Source organism: Martes martes (genome assembly GCF_963455335.1).
Source record: "Martes martes genome assembly, chromosome: 11".
Taxonomy (NCBI): Eukaryota; Metazoa; Chordata; class Mammalia; order Carnivora; family Mustelidae; genus Martes; species Martes martes.
In genome coordinates, this window is record NC_137899.1 from 93,002,986 (window position 1) to 93,021,735 (window position 18,750).

Genomic DNA, 18,750 nt, shown 5'->3' on the forward strand with positions numbered 1-18,750 from the left:
CCTCACATGGAATTATTATTATAATAGAATCTCTGAAATCTTTATTAAGTGGCAGGGAAAGGGATAAACAGAATACAAGGTGATAGAAAACTATTAACCTTAGTAAACCTTAGTAAGGAAACTAGTGTTTTTAAGAAGTCTAGGATTTTAGAAAAGTAATGGGTGCATATTTTTAACGGAAAAGCAACCAAGTTTAGTATTAATGGTCAAAATGTGTTTACCAAGTGAACAAATTTCTGGAGCAAAAAATGTGAGAAATGACCCCAAAAGCTCAGGCAGCAAATGGCTATTCTCTACACCAAAAAACCCTGAAACTGCATCCCCCTAGTGCCAGAACCACCAGATGATAGTGTAAAAATTCAGTGTATAGATATTTGTTCTCTATGATACCAAACATCTGTCATGTTTTGTTCCTGTTATATTTCCACCAAACAGATAATAATTTGACCTGGTATGCTACAGAGTATGTGAAAAATTAGGGTTGTAGCCATGCCTTCTGGGCCATCCCATAGGATGACCAGGATCATCTCCAGTGCAGCAAGTCTTTGAGGCTCTATCTTGACCCTGCTGAGGATCACAGAAGTCTCCCCCTTTCCCTTCCCTGCCCTGACTGTCATTTGAACAGCACCGAAGAAGACTGCTCAGTTATCAGGAGAGTTGTGGATCTGCTGAAAATTCAAATTCAGCAGAGGGGATGAAGTCTGTGATTACTAAATGTGGATGTGTTCCACCCCTAAGCAAACTGAAAGCCTGTTTGGACGCTCATGAGAAGTTACTGAGGGAGGATATAACATCTATCTCTAAGATTCCAGTTGCTAGAAGACCTTAAGAAGAGAAATAGATTTCATTTGGCTCAATAGTGCACTCTCCAAAGTTAAAATATGCTTCTGTATGAGGTAATGGGTGCCTAATTGTTGATAATATACAAGCAGCAACTGTCTAAGAAGGAAAAAGCAAATACACCACAAGTATATATTGATATTTATAAGTCCAGTTTAGATTTGTAGATCTTACTTTTTTAATTTTATGTTTATCTCACTTGTCTGACATTGGAAATCTTAGTTCTTAATTTCACTGACATAATTATTTATTTTCTCCAAATATATATAATTACGTTATAGGGTATATCATCAGTTTTGGTATAATCAGGAGCCATCTTAATTCTTAAGAATTAACTAGATATAAACTTGTTTACTGAAAGGGTAAGTTAAAAATACTTAAAGTATCATATGGCAACTATAAAGACACAGGTCCGAGAACAAAGAGAAAAGGTTGAAATTAGGCAAAGTTAGAGGAAGGGTCCTGTGGAACATCAGCTCAAACATCTGAAGAGAGGCAGTGCTGTTTGTCCCATATTGGTGTCTGAGTGTTTGGCCTTGGGATCGCAGACCTCAGAGGAGCAGGAGTAGGCCTGTGGTGTCATTATCTCCAAAGCTGATTCCATGAGGATTGGAAAAACTGCAAACTAGAGCTAAGTGCTGCTCCCAGGGTGAAGTAGCATTGATTGGCATGATGTTCACAGAAAATGCAAGCAGATAGCAAGACAACTAAGATAAAGTTCCTTATTCCCTCTGGCATTGCAGTCTCCCTCCAGCACCATCTGTTGTTAGAATCTAATGTGGAACCAGGTCATAAAGCATAAATACGGTTTGCAGAGTAAGAGTATGGAAGAATAGAGTTGGGACTGAAAGTAGAAATTATAGTGCTGTTTCTGTCAAAATAGAAAGCAAGGAAGACAGCAATCACTGCATGTATGCACTGGAGATAGTCAATCAAATCACAGTTTTTTCCAAGTTTTTATTTAAATTCCAGTTAACATGCACTGTAATATTTTGAAGCTACTTGAAATAAATAATTCTCTGACGTTAAGCCACCCACTTGATAGATTCATTTGTTTCATTTGCTTTTGGTTTTTAGGGATTTAACTTTTTTTATTTAAATTTGTAGGACTACATATAAAACATTCCTATAGTTCTAAAGTAAAATCCATAAAACACGGTGTGTTGAGAGAACTTGAACTTCTATCGCTGTTTAATCTACCCATATACCTTATTTCTTCTCTATCCTATAGGTAACCATTTAATTTCCTTTATTCTTTCATTTAAAGTATTTTGTGTATAATTTTAAGTAATTTTATTTTATTTAAGAAATATTAGCAAATGTTACTTCACCCATCACCATCTTTCTTAGAAGAGCAGTAGCATGATATGCTTGTCCACTTTCCTTTTTCATTTTACTTCATATACTATAGATACTTTATTCTTTCTTGTAGCATAGTGTGGAGATTAAATTTTAGGTGATATCTTAAAGACAAGATAGTTGAAGCTAAGGGATTATGGACGAGACAATCCCCAGATCTAACAAAAATGTACAGAATTGGAGGAGGAGGAGTGGGGGTGGGTTCCAGAGAGCAGTCAGGGAGATAAGAGGATCTGGAGGTATCAAGGAATCTGAAGTAGGAAGTAGGAGTCAGTAATGTTAGAAACATTAGCTGATAAGAGCTGAGAAAAGGCAGTGTTTGAATTAATGAAAATATTATGTAGGTATTTGGAATTTGGCTACCATAAAGTGCTAACTGAGGGGTATTTTTTTTTCCCCCAGCTATGGAAGATAACATGGGGACTGCTTACATGTAACTTTAATATCTTTTCTCAGAGAAGAGTGCTACCCTCTGCACAGTTACACAAACTGGCAACAGAGGAGCTGTCCCTCCTTCACCTCCCATATCCAGGGCATCCTCTGAACCAGTTTTACCATCAGTCTTCCTCATTCATTCCCACTTCCACCTAAACCACTGAAAAAAACCTCTTGTCTCTGCAGAAAGTACTTGCCCCTTTTATAATCTGTTCTCTGTATTACAGTGACAGTGATTTTTAAAACGGCAAGTCTGGCCATGTCACTTACTAAAAAGCTTTTAGAAGACTTCTTCAGACAAGGACCCAAATGGCCATGTGATCATGCTTGATCCGGCCCCTCTGCCTGCCTTGTCCCTAGCTGCTTCTCTTGCCAGTCTTCCCTTGATCTCTGCACTTCAGTCATACTTTCTGTCAGTTCTTTGAACCTGCTGTACTCTTCTTGCCAGAGGCTTTTGTACATGGCGTTCTCTCTGCCTAGAAGTCTTTTCATCAGTAATTGATGACTCAACTTTCATATCTTAGTATTAATGTGATCTCCTTAGAGAAAGCCTTGCCTGGGTAATCTCTGCTTTCTCCAATACTCCAGCCCCATTAAAATGAGATCAGTTTCCCCTATTGTGTGCTTTTATAGCTTCTCATACCTTTCCTTTATAGCACTTCTCAGTCTGTAATTACGTATTGGTGTAATTCTTCCAATAATGTTTGTGTGCCTCACATTTCATCTCAGCACTACTCAACAAAATCTGTTACTAACCTCACTTTAAAGATGAGCATTCTAAGTAACCTGCCCAAGACTACCTAGCTAATAAGTGTGGAATGGGGATTTGAACCCACACTCCTGTCTGTCTATGAGACTCATGGTATCCTAAGAGCAGGAACCACGTTTGCATTTCCACATTGTTAATCCTCAGCACTTAGCATTGTGCCTGGAGTATTTGATATATTGAGTAAAGAACAATGCCATATTTCCATTTCATATGCTTATAATTTAAAACATGTCAGTTTAAATTTATACACACTGTTAAGATAACTGTGATAGAGCAAGTATGATTTGTATATCATTTTTATATGACTAATTGTTTGACCACCTTTTCCTTTTTCTTAAAACTTAACGTGACTTGTTTCTCTTACTAGGTGTGTACAAGCTGTGAGGACAATGCAGAAGCTAATGGGTTTTGTGTAGAATGTGTTGAGTGGCTCTGCAAGACCTGCATCAGAGCTCATCAGAGAGTGAAGTTCACGAAAGACCACACTGTGAGACAGAAGGAGGAGGTATCTCCAGGTAATAAAGTGGTTTTAATCTCTTTTTGTCTCTTTCCATCCCACTCTTTTTTTCTCTTCCTGTACTGACTTTGTTTTGATACAATTGTAAGCATTAAATACACTCTTGTTTTTTAGTACAAGGAGGTCTGTATTGTAACTGAACTTTGGAGAATTAAAAATGTTAAATATGAATAGATAGAGAATCTTTCTGCCTTATATTCATACTCCCAACCCCTCTTCCGGAAATGCTTTAATTTGGTGTAAATGTATAGCAAATGAAAAAAAAAATGCTTTTTAAACTTCACTTCTCTTACTTCTAAGGTGACAAGAGGTGGGCTTAATAAAAGTTTTATAACTCTTTCCCCTCTGATATTGTTGTGGTAAACCTGGTTCATGATATTTGATATGTAGATGACTAAAGAAGCTCTGCTTTTTATGTAATATATGGTTTCTGTTTTTATTGTATTGCTTATAATGTGAAGTTTACTAATGTATTCTTTTATTGTAGTAAAATATTGTAGTAAAATGCAAACAACTTAAAAACTTGCCATTTAAACCATTTTTAAGTGTACCATTCGTTAAGGTGCATTAACGGCATTCACAGTGTTATGCAGCCATCACCACTGTGTGTTTTCAAAGCTTTTTCATCATCACAGAAAGAAACAGTACCTAATAAGTAATAATGCTTATTCCCCTCTTTCCTCTGCCCCTGTGAACTTCTAACCTACCATGTGTCTTTATGACTTTGCTCATTTTTGCAAGTGGAATCATATAGCTTTGTCCTTTGGTGGCTGGCTTGTTTCACTTATCACAGTATTGTCAGGGTTTATCCATGTTGTAGCATTTATCAGACTTCCATTTGTTTTTATGGCTTATTAATATATTTTTGTTTAAAAATTACTTTATTGGTTTTAATTCAGGTCAACCAGTGTTTGTATATCTATTCAATATTCCAGGAACTTTGCTAAGCATTAGAGATGTAAAGTGAATCAAACAGATAATTCTGCCCCACAGAAGCTATAAGTATGATGAAGGCTACAAACAAATTAGCAATCATAGTTTGGCCTCCTAAGTTCTATGGGAGCACATGAAAGAAGCACCAAACTCGGAGTTGGGGATTTAGGTTGGAGGCCAAATCTGGGACTTGAAGGAGGACTAGAAGTTCATCACAGGAAGGAGAAGGGCGGGGAAAACTGAAGTACGTGCCCAAATTTCCAGAAGGAGACAGTTGAATGTAGTGAGAGAGTAAGATTCAGGAGGAGGAGGAATAAGAGATGAGGCTAGGAGTCTGGTGACACAGGAAAAGGGGATATAATTTCTGAGGACACTAATGAGGAAAAGACAAAAAAGAAGACACCAGGTAGAGATTCAGATAAATTGAATAGATGGTGCTAGAAAGACTTCTCTTTTTTTGTGAATCCAGTCATCTATTGAAAAGTAAAGCAGAGGAAATAGGATGAAAAGGTCAGGAATGTGTGGGATTCTTGAAATAACTGATAAAAGAGATCTCCAGCTTCAGAAACAGATTGTTTGGTAGCATCCAGGTTACATTTGATGTATAGGCCTTAAAACTTCCTCCATCTCAAGCACCTGGGTGGCTCAGTCGGTTCAGCATCTGCTGTTTGTTCAAGTTGTGATTCCCAGGGCCCTGGGGTAAGTCCCGCATCTGACTTCCTGCTTCTTGGGGAGTCTGCTTCTCCCTCCGCCTCTTTCTCTGTCTGACAGGAATAGATAAATAAAAACTTTAAAAAAATAAATAAAAGGAAAACTTTCTCCATTGGGCCTCAGCAGTGTGCGTGTGGGTATAGAGAAGAATTTAACTTACTCAGGGTTTGGGTTTAGCTGCATAGACCTTGCAGAAGTTCAGTAGAGTAAGAGGTACAAATAATGCTGTTTACTAAAATGAAGGATTTTTTTTTTTAACTGTATGAAGGAAATGAAGTTGACAGTGTCAGTTGATAGAGTGAAAGAAATTATTAGGAACCTAGAGATCCTTGAGTTACAGTGAGAGTAGTTAAGAATTGGAAGGTTAGGAAGTAGAAGTTACTAGAGTGGATGTTTGAATTTATGATTATAGAAATGGAATAGTTACGGACAATCAAAAGTCTAGGGTGGGACCATGATGTGAGGAGCTAAAATGGAGTCTAGGTCTCTGGAGATGAGAAAGTCTGAGAGCCTTGTTTTTATGTGGTAATCCATATATATGGACTTCTGAATCATCCAGAGTGATGGTGACACTGAAGACTAGGAAGATGACTGAGTTAGGATCTAAATTCTTTGATAAGTCAACGAAATCTTTAAAGGGGGCTTATGATGTTCTAATTACCTAAACCAAAAGCTCTATAGTTACTGTTGAAGAGTAGACACAAACCCAGAATGTCCTAAGCCAACTAAAGATGTATGGTCACTCTATCTACCGTGATGCCCAGATGACATGCACACCAAGGAGAAGGGTACAGGGGAGCTGTGAGGATATTCACATTATTAATACTGAGCCATTTTTGCATTGCTAGAATTAATTGCATTTGGTCTTGATGTGTTGTGCTTTTAATAATCTTTTACCATATTGCAAATTTTCTCTAATTATTTTCCTTCTTTCATAAGAGTTTTAAGCATTTTTGCCTGGTTTTTGATGGGACTAGATAGTAGGTTATCCTCTTGTTTTTAGCCACAGAAACAGCTTTGAAATTTATCTGAATACCCTTTATATATTTTTAGTTCATTATTTTTAATTCTCCCAGCTTACCCTAATTTTATTTTAAAGTTCTATTACTAACTTCTTTGACAGAAATACTTGATATTTATTTTTATCTTTTACAGAGTTGTAAGTGTTTACAGCTTGATATAATCTGCCACTTAGATTTACTATTTTTTAAATATTCTGCATGTATGGGGGCACCTGTCTGGTTCAGTGGGTAGAGCATGCAGCTCTTGATCTCAGGATGGTGAGTTCAAGCCCCACATTGGGTGTGGAACCTACTTAATTTAAAAAAACAAAAACAAAAAACTAAGTATTCTGCATTTATGGTTACCATGCAGTTGAAGATTTATGAATTTTTGCATTTGTTATTTTCCGCTTTGGTAGGTTATAAATATAATGATATGGAAAGAAGGCCATGATATATATTAAATGCAAAAAGCCAAGTTGCTTAACAGTGTGGTTATTATGAACCCAAGAATTTATTAAAAGGAAAAAGAAAATGTTCCCATTGCTTGTATATTTTTGTTTCCTGTTTCAACTTTGTAGTTTTATTATCAGAAAATGTGAGTCTGTGAACTCATTCTACGTGCTAACACACATGTAAGGTTTTGTTGATAGTACAACTGATCCTTGAACAACATGAGGCTTAGGGGTGCTGACCCCTGTGCAGTCGAAAATCCATATAAGACCTTTGACTCCCCAAAACTTAACTACTACTAGTAGCCTACTATTGACTAGAAACCTTACTGATAACAGTCAATTAATACATTTCTTTAAAAATTTTTACTGATTTGTTTGGGAGGGGGAGTGTGAGTATGCATACACATGCATGCGTGCACAAGTGGGGAGAAGGGCAGAGAGAGAAGCAGACTCTCCACTAAGCAGGGAGCTTAACTCAGAGCTACATCCCAGGTCCCTGAGATCGTGATCTGATTTGAAGTCAGATGCTTAATCAACTGAGCCATTCAGTTGCCCCAAAACACATTTTGTAAGAAGTGTGTGTGGTTTTGTGTGTGTGTGTGTGTGTGTGGTTGTGTGTGTGTGTGTATTGCATACAGTGTTCTTACAAAGTAAGCTAGAGAAAAGAAAATGTTAAGAAAGCCATGAAGAAGAGAAAATACATTTGTAGTAACCATACTGTGTTTGTCAAGAAGAATCCATGTATAAGTGGACCCATGCACTTAAAACCCATGTTGTTCAAGGTCAACTGTATATGAAATGTCAGATAAATATAAAATTTATATTAAAAAAAGAAACCATAAAATTTCACTAGAAGAGAAAAAAAGTTAACACTTGTAATTAGGAAGAAGCCTTTCTAGAAGCAGTTCTCTAAAACTAAAAGATTAATTTTTCTATAAAATGTTTTGAGGATCTACTTGGAAAAATACCGTAAACCAAGTCAGACTGGAGAAAATATTTGTAAAATCTTTGGCAAGCAATATATCAAATGTGTCTACAAATTGGTAAGAAAGACAATTGGATGGAAAAGTTGTAGAGTTATGAACAAACCATTCTTTTTTTTTTCTTTTTTTAAGATTTTATTTACTTATTTGACAGAGAGAGACACAGTGAGAGAGGGAACACAGCAGAGGGAGTGGGAGAGGGAGAAGCAGGCTCTCCGCAAAGCAGGGAGCCCGATGCAGGGCTCGATCCCAGGACCTGGGATCATGACCTGAGCTGAAGGCAGATGTTTTAACAGCTGAGCCACCCAGGGGCCACATGAACAGACAATTCTTAAAAGAAATACAAATGATTAATGAATGTGAAAAGTTGTTCTATCTCAGTTATTAAAGAAATATGTCCAAAGATAGTGAAATGTTTTTTTTTTCCCTACGAGATTGGCGAAGATTAAAAATACTGACAAAACACTGTTAGTAAAGTAGGTAATAGCCACTCTACACTGGTAAGAGAATGAATTGGTATAATTTTTTGGAAGATAATGTGCTTATGTTTGTATAAATCACTTTTTGACCCAACAATTCTGCTACTTGGAATTTATCTGTGTAAACATTGTGACTTATACATTTCATATGTTTATCTTAGCATTATCATACGATATTGAAAAATGAGAAACATTCAAATGTCCACAGCAGAGGTTGTATTCATTTGATGAAATACTATGCAGTTAATAAATAAGTTGATCTATTTACTCACTAAAAGGTTTCTAAGAGGAGCGCCTGGGTGGCTCATTCAGTGAAGCATCTGACTCTTGATTTGGTGGCTCAGGTCATGATCTCAGGGTCATGAGATTGAGCCCCATGTCTGGCTCCACACTCAGCGTGGAGTGGGCTTGAGATTCTCTTTCTCTCTGCCATTCCCCCTGCTCGCATGTGTGAGCACTCACACCTGTGCTCTCTCTCAAACTAAAATAAAATAAGAAAGGTATTTAAGAGTTAAGTGAATAGATCTTACAAAACTGTGTGTGTAATACCATTTTTTAAAATTTTATAAAACAAAGTACCTACTAATGTATGTAGTTATATACATAGAAAAACAACCAGAAGAAAACATACCAGGTTATTAATAGTGGTTATTGCTGGAATGTGGAATTATTTCTGAAATGTTTGGGTTTTACCTTTGATTTTAGTGAAATAACTGATAATTTACTGTTGAAGCAATCATTTGTATTCTGATTTTTTAAAATTTAACATTGTAACATATGTGTTGCTCAGTCACTCTGGGTAACCATTAAGAAGTTAGTTAAATGGCTGGGGTGCCTGGGTGTCTCAGTTAAGCATGGACTCTTGATTTCAGCTTGGGTTGTGGTCTCAGTGTAGTGAGACCCAGCCCCCTATCCTGCTCTATGTTGGGCATGGAGCCTGCTTGAGATTCTTTCTCTCGCTCTCTTCCCACCACCACTTGTGTGCTCTCTCTTAAGAAAGAAAGAAAATTAAAAAGAAGTTATATGGAGGACTATAGTACATAGTATAAACTGATTATTTATGTGTTAATGGGTACCCTCTGTAAGGATTTTTACAAAAGTGGGAAATAACTTTTTCATCACAGTTTATACATTTTTATTAGATTCTCTGAGTTCCATTTAAAACCGTTTCCTCCCGGGCGCCTGGGTGGCTCAGTTGGTTAAGCGACTGCCTTCGGCTCAGGTCATGATCCCAGAGTCTCGGGATCGAGTCCCACATCGGGCTCCCAGCTCCATGGGGAGTCTCCTTCTCTCTCTGACCTTCTCCCTCTCACCTTCTCCCCTCTCATGCTCTCTCTCTCTCTCTCTCTTTCTCAAATGAATAAATAAAACGTTTAAAAAAAAATAAGAAAGTTCTTATTTAAAAAAAAAACAAAACCATTTCCTCCCATATTTGGAGTAGAAAACATCCAGTTGGTTCACACTCAACTTACCTGGGCTATTTTCTTAAAGACTTTTAAATTCCATTAAGCATGTTTTTAACTACATACTTCATTTTTCTCCTGAGTTAATTTGAATTTCTGGAAAGAAAAGCGTATTTATTTTTTCCTTCTAAAATGCTGGGAATAGTTAATATTTCTTCTTTCTTTTTTTAATTGAAGTATAGTTGACACAGTGTTACATAAGTTTCAGGTGTACAACATAGTGATGTGACAAGTCTGTATAATATGTTGTGCTCATCACAGGCGTAGCTGCCATCTGTCACCAGACAATGCTATTTTAATATATATGAAGCCTAGTAGTAGTGATGGTGTCAGAAACTGTTTATGGCTCTTTTATATCTTTTTTTTTTTTTAAGATTATATTTATTTACTTGACACAGAGAGAGAGAGAGATCACAAGTAGGCAGAGAGGCAGGTAGAGAGAGAGGCAGAAGCAGGCTCCCTGCTGAGCAGAGAGCCCGATGCGGGCCTTGATCCCAGGACCCTGAGATCATGACCTGGGCCAAAGGCAGAGGCTTAATCCACTGAGCCACCCAGGTGCCCTCTTTTATATCTTAATGGGTTCAAATTTAAATGAATAATCTAATAATTATGTAGTATTCAATTACATTAATTTTCATCCCATTGTTTCTACAGAGGCAGTTGGTGTGACCAGTCAGCGACCAGTGTTTTGTCCTTTTCATAAGAAGGAGCAGCTGAAGCTTTACTGTGAAACATGTGATAAACTGACATGCCGGGACTGCCAGTTATTAGAGCATAAAGAGCATAGGTACTGGCATCTTTAATTATATACTTACATATGTAATAAACTTTATGAGGAATAGAGGACTGTTGGCACCCCAGCCAAATGGCAGTTAGCAAAGTTTTGTTTGGCCGGCCGTATGTTGGCTTGTTCCAGGATTTTTCAACTTGGGCACTATTAATAGTTGTTGTGGGGGGCATTTCTGCTGCATTGTATGGTGTTTGGCTGCATCTTTGACCTGTATTCACTAGATCCCAGTAATATCCTCCCCGTGTAACAACCAAAAATGTTTCCAGATGTTGCCAGATGCCCTGAGTTGAGAACCGCTGGCCTACACACTACGTGAAAATAAATGGAATTTGTTGCCAAATTGTTGTTTGTAAAATGAGGAGATTTTACATTAAGAAAAAAAAATTTAGATCTTTGGATTTTTGAGGAAATGGAACCTGTTATGGCTGTGGGCCCCTTGCATGTCAGCATTCGGATGGAATTCATTTTAGTGTTCTGTAGAATGAGGCTTGCCTTTCCCAATTCATCATAATTCCTACTGAAGCTTATTTTTAAATCTGACCTCCCATAGGCAATTGAGTTAGCAACCATTGATTTATTTAAAATAGTAGGTTTCTGATTGATAAAAATAAAATTGCTTAAAATGGTCTAGTCTCACAAACTGATGGTTATCAGAGGAGAGTGGGTGGAGGGATGGATTAAATAGGTGATGGGGATTAAGGTGGGCACTTGTGATGAGCACTGGGTGTTGTATGTAAGTGTTGAATCACTAAATTGTACACCTGAAACTAATACTATTTTACTGTATGGTAACTAACTGGAATTTAAATAAAAACTAAAAAAAGAAAAAAAAATTCACCTAGAGTTCCAATAATGGCAGACTAGGCAATTTAGACCAAACAATATCAGTGAGGATAACTAGAAAACCTGGACAAACTACAGGAGTCATTAATAAAAAATTTTAGATCTTATTAGTAAAGAATTACTAGATGAGGTTGGAGTTGGGACAGAGTTATGATAGGAGCTTTTTTTCCCCATTGAGGCATTTACCAGATTGGGGAAAACTTCTGCTACGCCACAGGGCTGGGAAGATAGAAATTGGAGTTCAGGGTTACAGGGGTTGAAGGCTTCTCCTTGCCTTGATTTGGAATCCTGAAAGTCTACACTATTACAGTAAAGATGAACTAGCTACAAATAGTTCCTGAGTGGGACTGAAGCCTTAGCATCAAATTTTTTCAGTACCCAAAGACAGAGTAAATGGAAATCATACTGCTGGTGCCCCAAGGCATAAATCCTTCCTGAAGAGAAAAAACATCATCTTCTGCCTTAGATTTATTCAGTAATGAATTTTGCAAAATGGTCCAATACATAATTAGAAGTAATCAAGTATTCTAGAAGATTAAACAATGTGAACAAAACCTAGCAGATACAACAAATAAAATAAAAAGACACTTAGGGCCACATCTTTATATATTAAAGATAAGAGACAAAATAGAAAATTTGAGTAGAGAACTGAAAACTATAAAAAAGAATAAGAACTGAAAATTACCGTAACTGGAATTAACTCATTAGTGGCTATAACAGATTTGGCATAGCGGGAAATGAGAATTAATGGACTAAAAGAAAAGTAAGAAAATAGCCAGAATGAAGCCTGGTAAACAGAAGGATGGAAAGTAGAAGAAGTAATACAGGGTGTAACTGGGGCCCAAGAAGGAGAGAAGAGAGAGGGAATGGGAAGGAAGCAACATTTAAGGACAGAATATAATGGCTTAGAATATGGTAATACTGAAGAAAGATGTCTAGTCCATATTTCGGGAGCCCCATAAATCCCCAGCAGGATCAAAAGAAATATTTTTAAAGTACAAAAAGAAAATAATTTATACTCAGTGAAAAATTTTTAAAATGAAGATTAATGAAAGACGTTTTCAGACAAAATAAACTAGAATAATATATCCCCAGTAAACCCTCACTAAAATATACCTTAGGCAAAAGAGAAATGGTCGTTAATGCATGGTGGAAAGAAGAGCAGTTAAAAAGGTACATATGAGTAAATCTAAATAAATGTTGACTTATGAAACAAATATGCCTTATTGGTGTGTGTCATGTGTGTGTATTATACAACAGACGTGTTAGGATGTGGAGTTCGTGTTCTAAGATTCAAGAGGGTAAAAAAGTACATCTAATATTAGATGGCAAGTCCAGAGCTATATTTTGTTATGTTTAGAGTAATCACTAAAAGAATAGTGAAAGTGTCAGTGATTATCAGAGTTAACAGAGAGGGGAAGTGGAATAATTAATCCATCTAAACAGAGCCCAAAAAAGACAACAGATGGGCTTGAATAAGGTCTTGGTAAGTTGGTAAATCTATAAGTGTATTTGTAACTATAATAAGTGTGAATGGATAAGATGTTCCAAGTTAAAAGATTTCACCCTGGATAAGAAAGAGAATAGAAAATCTGCCATTTGCTTTTTATAAGAAGAACAACTAAAACCTAAGTATATGGAAAGAATAATGGGAAAAGATGTGCTACACAAACACTAACCAGAGGCATGCTGTTATATCACAGTGCCTTGTTTGAGATAAAGAGGGACACGTTGTACAATGGAAGGCTCTCTTCATTTAAAAGATAAAACAGTTCTAAATATATATGTGCCCTTAGACTTAAAATATATAACAAAAATGACAGAACTTAAAAAAGACAAATCTATATAGTGGGAAATTTTAACATACTTTTTTCAGTAATTGACAAAACAAACAGATTAAAAATCAGGATATTTCAGTAAGAGTCAAATAACCTAATTAGCAAAGACTGAACATTAGGAACCACTGCACCTAATAATACATATTCTTTTCAAAGAGCAAAAGAGAAAAATTTAATTGACTATATGTCAAGGCAGTCTTAAATTTCAGAGGGTTAAAATCATATAAAGTCTTGCATAAACTCAATACAGTTAAATCTAGACGATAAGAATAGATGAGAAAATTCTCCAAAAACTCGAAAATAAAGAAATGAAATTCATATGAAAGCTAAATGTAGCAATGAGTGATCCCATACTGCAACCTAGACTAGAAGGGGAAAAGTGATTGAGAGAACATGACTGAAACATATGATTTAACTAGAATATGATGTGTAGAGTAGGTGAGAGTATTATCTCAGTGTCCATTTTCTTTATTATACTGTGATTGAATAATAATACTGTGTGTTTAGGAAATGCATACTGATTATTAAGGTGTTAGAGAGCTATGATGAGTCAATATTTGAAAAACCAAACTATGTAGAGGTATAGATCTCTGTACCATTGCAGATTTAACTTGGAAATTATTTCAAAATAAGCAGTTAGAAATAAATCTAAATAAAGCAGCAAAGAAGAAATCCCAGTGGATATCAGAAAGTATTTTTATCTGAATGATGATGGAAATAATATCCTAAATATATTGTTAAGGCCATGATGAAAGGTAAATATGTATCATGAAATATATATAGTAGATAGTAAAGAAAAAGTAAATGCACTAAACATTTATCTCAAATTAGAAAAATGAGTATATTAAACCTAAAGTAAGTGGAGAAAAAGGCATAATAAGGATAAGGGTAGGCATTAATGAAGTAAAGTCAAAAATCAGATCATTCTGAAGACTAGTAAATTGACAAATTCCTTTACAAGTGACTGAGAACAGACCCACCTGATGGGTGCCAGGAGAAAAAGGGGGCATCAACACATCTCTAAAGGCATTTAAAATTATGAAAAGGATATCTGTCAATAGATATGAAAATTTTAACTTGAAAGAGGATAATTCTTAGAAAATACAATTTACCAAACTAGCACAAGATAAGCTAGAAAATCAGAATAGCCCTTTAATGTAAATCCGTAATTTGTAACTTTCTCACAAAACTGCAGACCCATATGACTTAATTGATGAATCAGCAACATAGGTGTGGTAAAAATAACACCTTTAAATACATACAGCCTTGCAGAGAATGATGAAAGAATGAATTCTCTCCAACTTGTTTTATGGGGAATAAAAATAGAAAATGACAGACTAGTCTCACCCTTGAAATGAATGTGAAAATTCTAAGAAATGAAGTAGGAAACCGAATCCAGTAATAATGTGAGTTTTGGGCAATATAACTGCAACCAAGTTGGCTTTGTTCTAGGAATACAATTCATTTAACATTTGAAAATCTTTCATGTAATTCATATCAAGAGAATAAAGGGAAAAATACATGATGATTTCAGGAGACAGAAGAAACATTCTGTAATACATACACACACACACACACACACCCCCATGATAGAAGATCTTAGCAAATGAGGAATAAAGGAAATTTCCTAAATCTGGTAAAAAATTATCTACTAAAAGAACTGGAATATTAGAAATTTTTAGATTGAATTTAGGAACATCTTAGATAACAATTACCTTTTTGACCATTTCATTTAACATTACACTGACCAGGGTCCCAAAGAGTGCATTATGTACGAAGGAAATCCAACAATTACTAACTGTGTTCCCCTTTTTTTCTAATGCTGGCAACGCTATTTATAATACTGACTGATTTAAGTGTGCTTGCATTTTTGAATCATACTATATAAAATACTATATTTTATGCATTTTATGAAAAATTAGTAATACTGGTAATCTTCTATATTACTGTTTCCCTGGAGCTACTCTTGAGTTACCTGCATAGTTTGTCAGAGGTTATCATGTCGACTTCCAAGTTAAATTTTTTAAAGTGCTGTATTGTATGTTGGTTAAAGCATTATTGCATGCAAGGCATAACATCAAGAATGTTTCTTATTCTTCCATTTTTCCCAAAGGCATATATTTGTGCCCTCTGTGGCACGACTACCTAATGTTTAAAAGTGATCTTTTAAAATGTATGTTTATAGCATCAAACTCTCATAATTATGAAAATGCAAAATAGTAAATAAATCTACTTAAATATCTGTGATTACTTTTTGCCGGGTCAGTCAACTGAACTCTCTAAGACGCTAAAACTATGAATGGTAGATGTGTATCTTCTCCTAGTTTCCAAAGTAATTTAAGAGTATCCATGAATAATATCTGTAACAACTCCCTTTTTCTTAGGGATAACTTTGAAAGCATGAAAAACCTCCCTTCTAGGGACATTTACAGGTTTGTTGTTGTTGTTGTTGTTGTTTTTAAGATTATTGTTACTATGTCTTTTATAATCTTAAATAGTTTCTATGTGGGAGCTTTTCCTCATTTTAGATATATTAGCTTGAAATAATTGACTTGCTTACTTGTCTTTCCAGATATCAATTTATAGAAGAAGCTTTTCAGAATCAGAAAGTGATCATAGATACACTAATCACCAAATTGATGGAAAAAACAAAATACATAAAATTCACAGGAAATCAGATCCAAAACAGGTAAATTTACATTTGTGGTGTTATTTTTAAAAATCATCTTTATATAACATATTAAGTATATTCACTTTGAGAACAGACATTTTACTTAGCTCATGGTGAAGTAGGTCCAAATAAGCTTGTTAGATGGCTTTAATAATACATAGCTTGGAAGACTTCTCCAGAAACTGTGGGTTTCTGGAAACTGGGCTGGAAAGCATTCTTTTCAGCCATGAAATTTCAAAACTGTTACTGTAATAAACTACATTGAGTAGTGGCTCATTTATCTGGCAGATATTGATAATTTCTAATTATCTAGTGTTTCAAGTTTTGAAGAAATGCCAGGATTTAAAAACAAAATCAGCTGCTTTTGCCAGTATTGTAAAATAGTTTAATACTTGATTATATATATATCAAATAGCTTTTTTAAGTGTTGGCAAACTTTGAGATGCCTTCTCTGGGGTGTCAACTTTTAACTGCAATAAAGTGGAGAGCTTAGGATACCAGGAAACAGGGATCATTGAACAGTTTCACACACCTTTTGTTCCTTATCAGATACAATACTGACATAGTTTCTACATATTAGCTGTTAAACGTTTTGGAGTCCTCCTCTTCAACTGTCCAGAGGCTCATATCTCACAATTCAGTGATTAGGGGACTAAACCACTAACCTCCACATGGAAGAGGGAGTTGGTCTAGCCTCTGCGTTTTTTATCCCAGTTGGAACCCACACTGGCAGATTTACCACCTTTACACCTGTGAAATCCTGTATCTCCCTTCTTTTGTTGTTTTGCAAACAAAAGAAACCTATTATTACCTAAATAAGTCAATAAATGCTTTTTAGAAAGAGCCAGAATAAGAGAGTCCTCACAGGGGATTTGAATGTTACTCACAGAGAAAAAGTCTTGTGGCTCATCTTCCTTAAGACCAATCATCATAATCTGTTATACTTGTCATTTTGGATCATGGCTGTGGTGGAAATTTTTTCCAAGGAATTCCCTGGTTTAATTCTTTTAAAGATATTCTTAAATTTACCCTCTTCTTGGTGCTTCAGTATTATACCCATTTTTATTTATTGTGATAATAACAGTTCTATTGCACATCTTTTGTTTTTATTATTCTTACCAGTTCTCATTTCATTTTACCTTTCTTTTTCACATAACAACTGTGTTAACCAAATACTGTTTCATTTACCATATTCTAATACTATTTTTGCCAAATAGAGTAAGTAGTGGGTTTAAAAGTTTTCTGAGTAGTTGAAAATTTGTAAAGGAATTTATGGAATGTGGAAGAGAGTGAGTTCTAGGTGCTTCTAAATGGCAAATGGTAGCAATTGTAAAATAACTAATTTTGTGTAAAAGATCCATCCTTGACAGAATGTATTCTTGACTTTTATTCTCTCATGTACATGGTGTGAGCTATAAGCCAAAGTTCACTTTTTTGTAACATACAGATGTTCATTTGTTCCTACACTTTGTTTATTTTGTTATTATTGCCTTGATTCCTTTGTAGAAAATCAGTTGACAACATATGTATAAGGTTACTTCTGAACTCTGTTCTGTTCCCTTGTGTTTTTCTTTTTTGCCAGTACCCCACTTTCTTCATGACTGTAGCTTTTTATAGTAAGTCTTCAAATCAGGTAGTGTGAATTCTCCACATCTGTTTTTTTGCCTTTCTGTTAGTGGTTTATGCTGTTTTTACAAAGTCATACATTATTGAATGGAAGGATTTTGGTTTTTGAATTGTGCTAAGACTTAAAGACTTGGATTAGGTGCTAATTGCTCATATCTGTATAGATTACCTGATTATAAAAGGATTCCATTTACTGGGATGGCTTACTTTGGTATTAATTCATTTTTATGCATTTTATGCACCAACATTGGTGCTAGTTAACTACCTTAAAGAATTAGCAAAAGAATAAAATCTATGCCCTATTGGTTTTAAGTTTCAGTGGGTAACTATTAAGAGAAGCATACTGGAGAAATGAAACTTAATTTATCTCAAAATGTTTAGTGGGTGTCCCATTATTCTCTTCTGCTTCTATAAGATAGTCTGTTATGATGCTATGTATTTTCTTTCTGTCTGTCCCAATCTCCATGAAAACAGCTTTCCATTTTCTCTAATCAAAGGAAAAACTGTACATGGTAGTTGATGAAACATAAAGTAGTAGTTAGCTGCTTATTTTAAGACAAATGTGTTATTAAAAGAAGCAAACTACTGTTCTCTTTGCCTCTGTGCAGGTATAATGAGTGCTGCAGCCATTCAGATGACTAGGGGTGACCCATTTACACTTTCCTACTTCTTAGTTATAGTGGATATAATTGAACACTTTCAGAGTCATGGTTTTCTTGTTTATAAATCATTTTTTTTGTCTGACCTTTTAGGCCAAGTATTGATTTGCTTGGATGATTTTCATCATGATCTTTCCAAACCATATTTTCTTAAAATGTGTTCATTCTCTTGCAATTTTATACATTTTGGTTTTAATGATTTAAGTGACTGTGTCTTTCAGAAGAATTACATTTCTGCTATGTCATCTTCAAGAAAGTCAATTTAAACTGAAGGACCCTTAGAAACAGCTGAGCTTTTAAGAGTTGAAAACATTTTGGCCTAAATTACACATTAAAAAATCAATTTTAAATATTGTAAAACAATCTTCTGCCTAGATT

General features: G+C 35.3%; 1 protein-coding gene across 2 annotated transcripts in view; it reads left to right on the top strand.

Moving 5' to 3' along the window:
- Positions 1-18,750, top strand: part of TRIM24 (tripartite motif containing 24) — a 94,083-nt gene that overhangs the window by 41,097 nt on the left and 34,236 nt on the right. For both annotated transcript variants that reach the window (XM_080818771.1, XM_080818772.1), the window contains exons 3-5: positions 3,771-3,918; positions 10,600-10,732; positions 15,989-16,105. In XM_080818771.1, the coding sequence (XP_080674897.1) occupies positions 3,771-3,918; positions 10,600-10,732; positions 15,989-16,105 (398 nt within the window). The remainder of the gene's footprint in view (positions 1-3,770; positions 3,919-10,599; positions 10,733-15,988; positions 16,106-18,750) is intronic.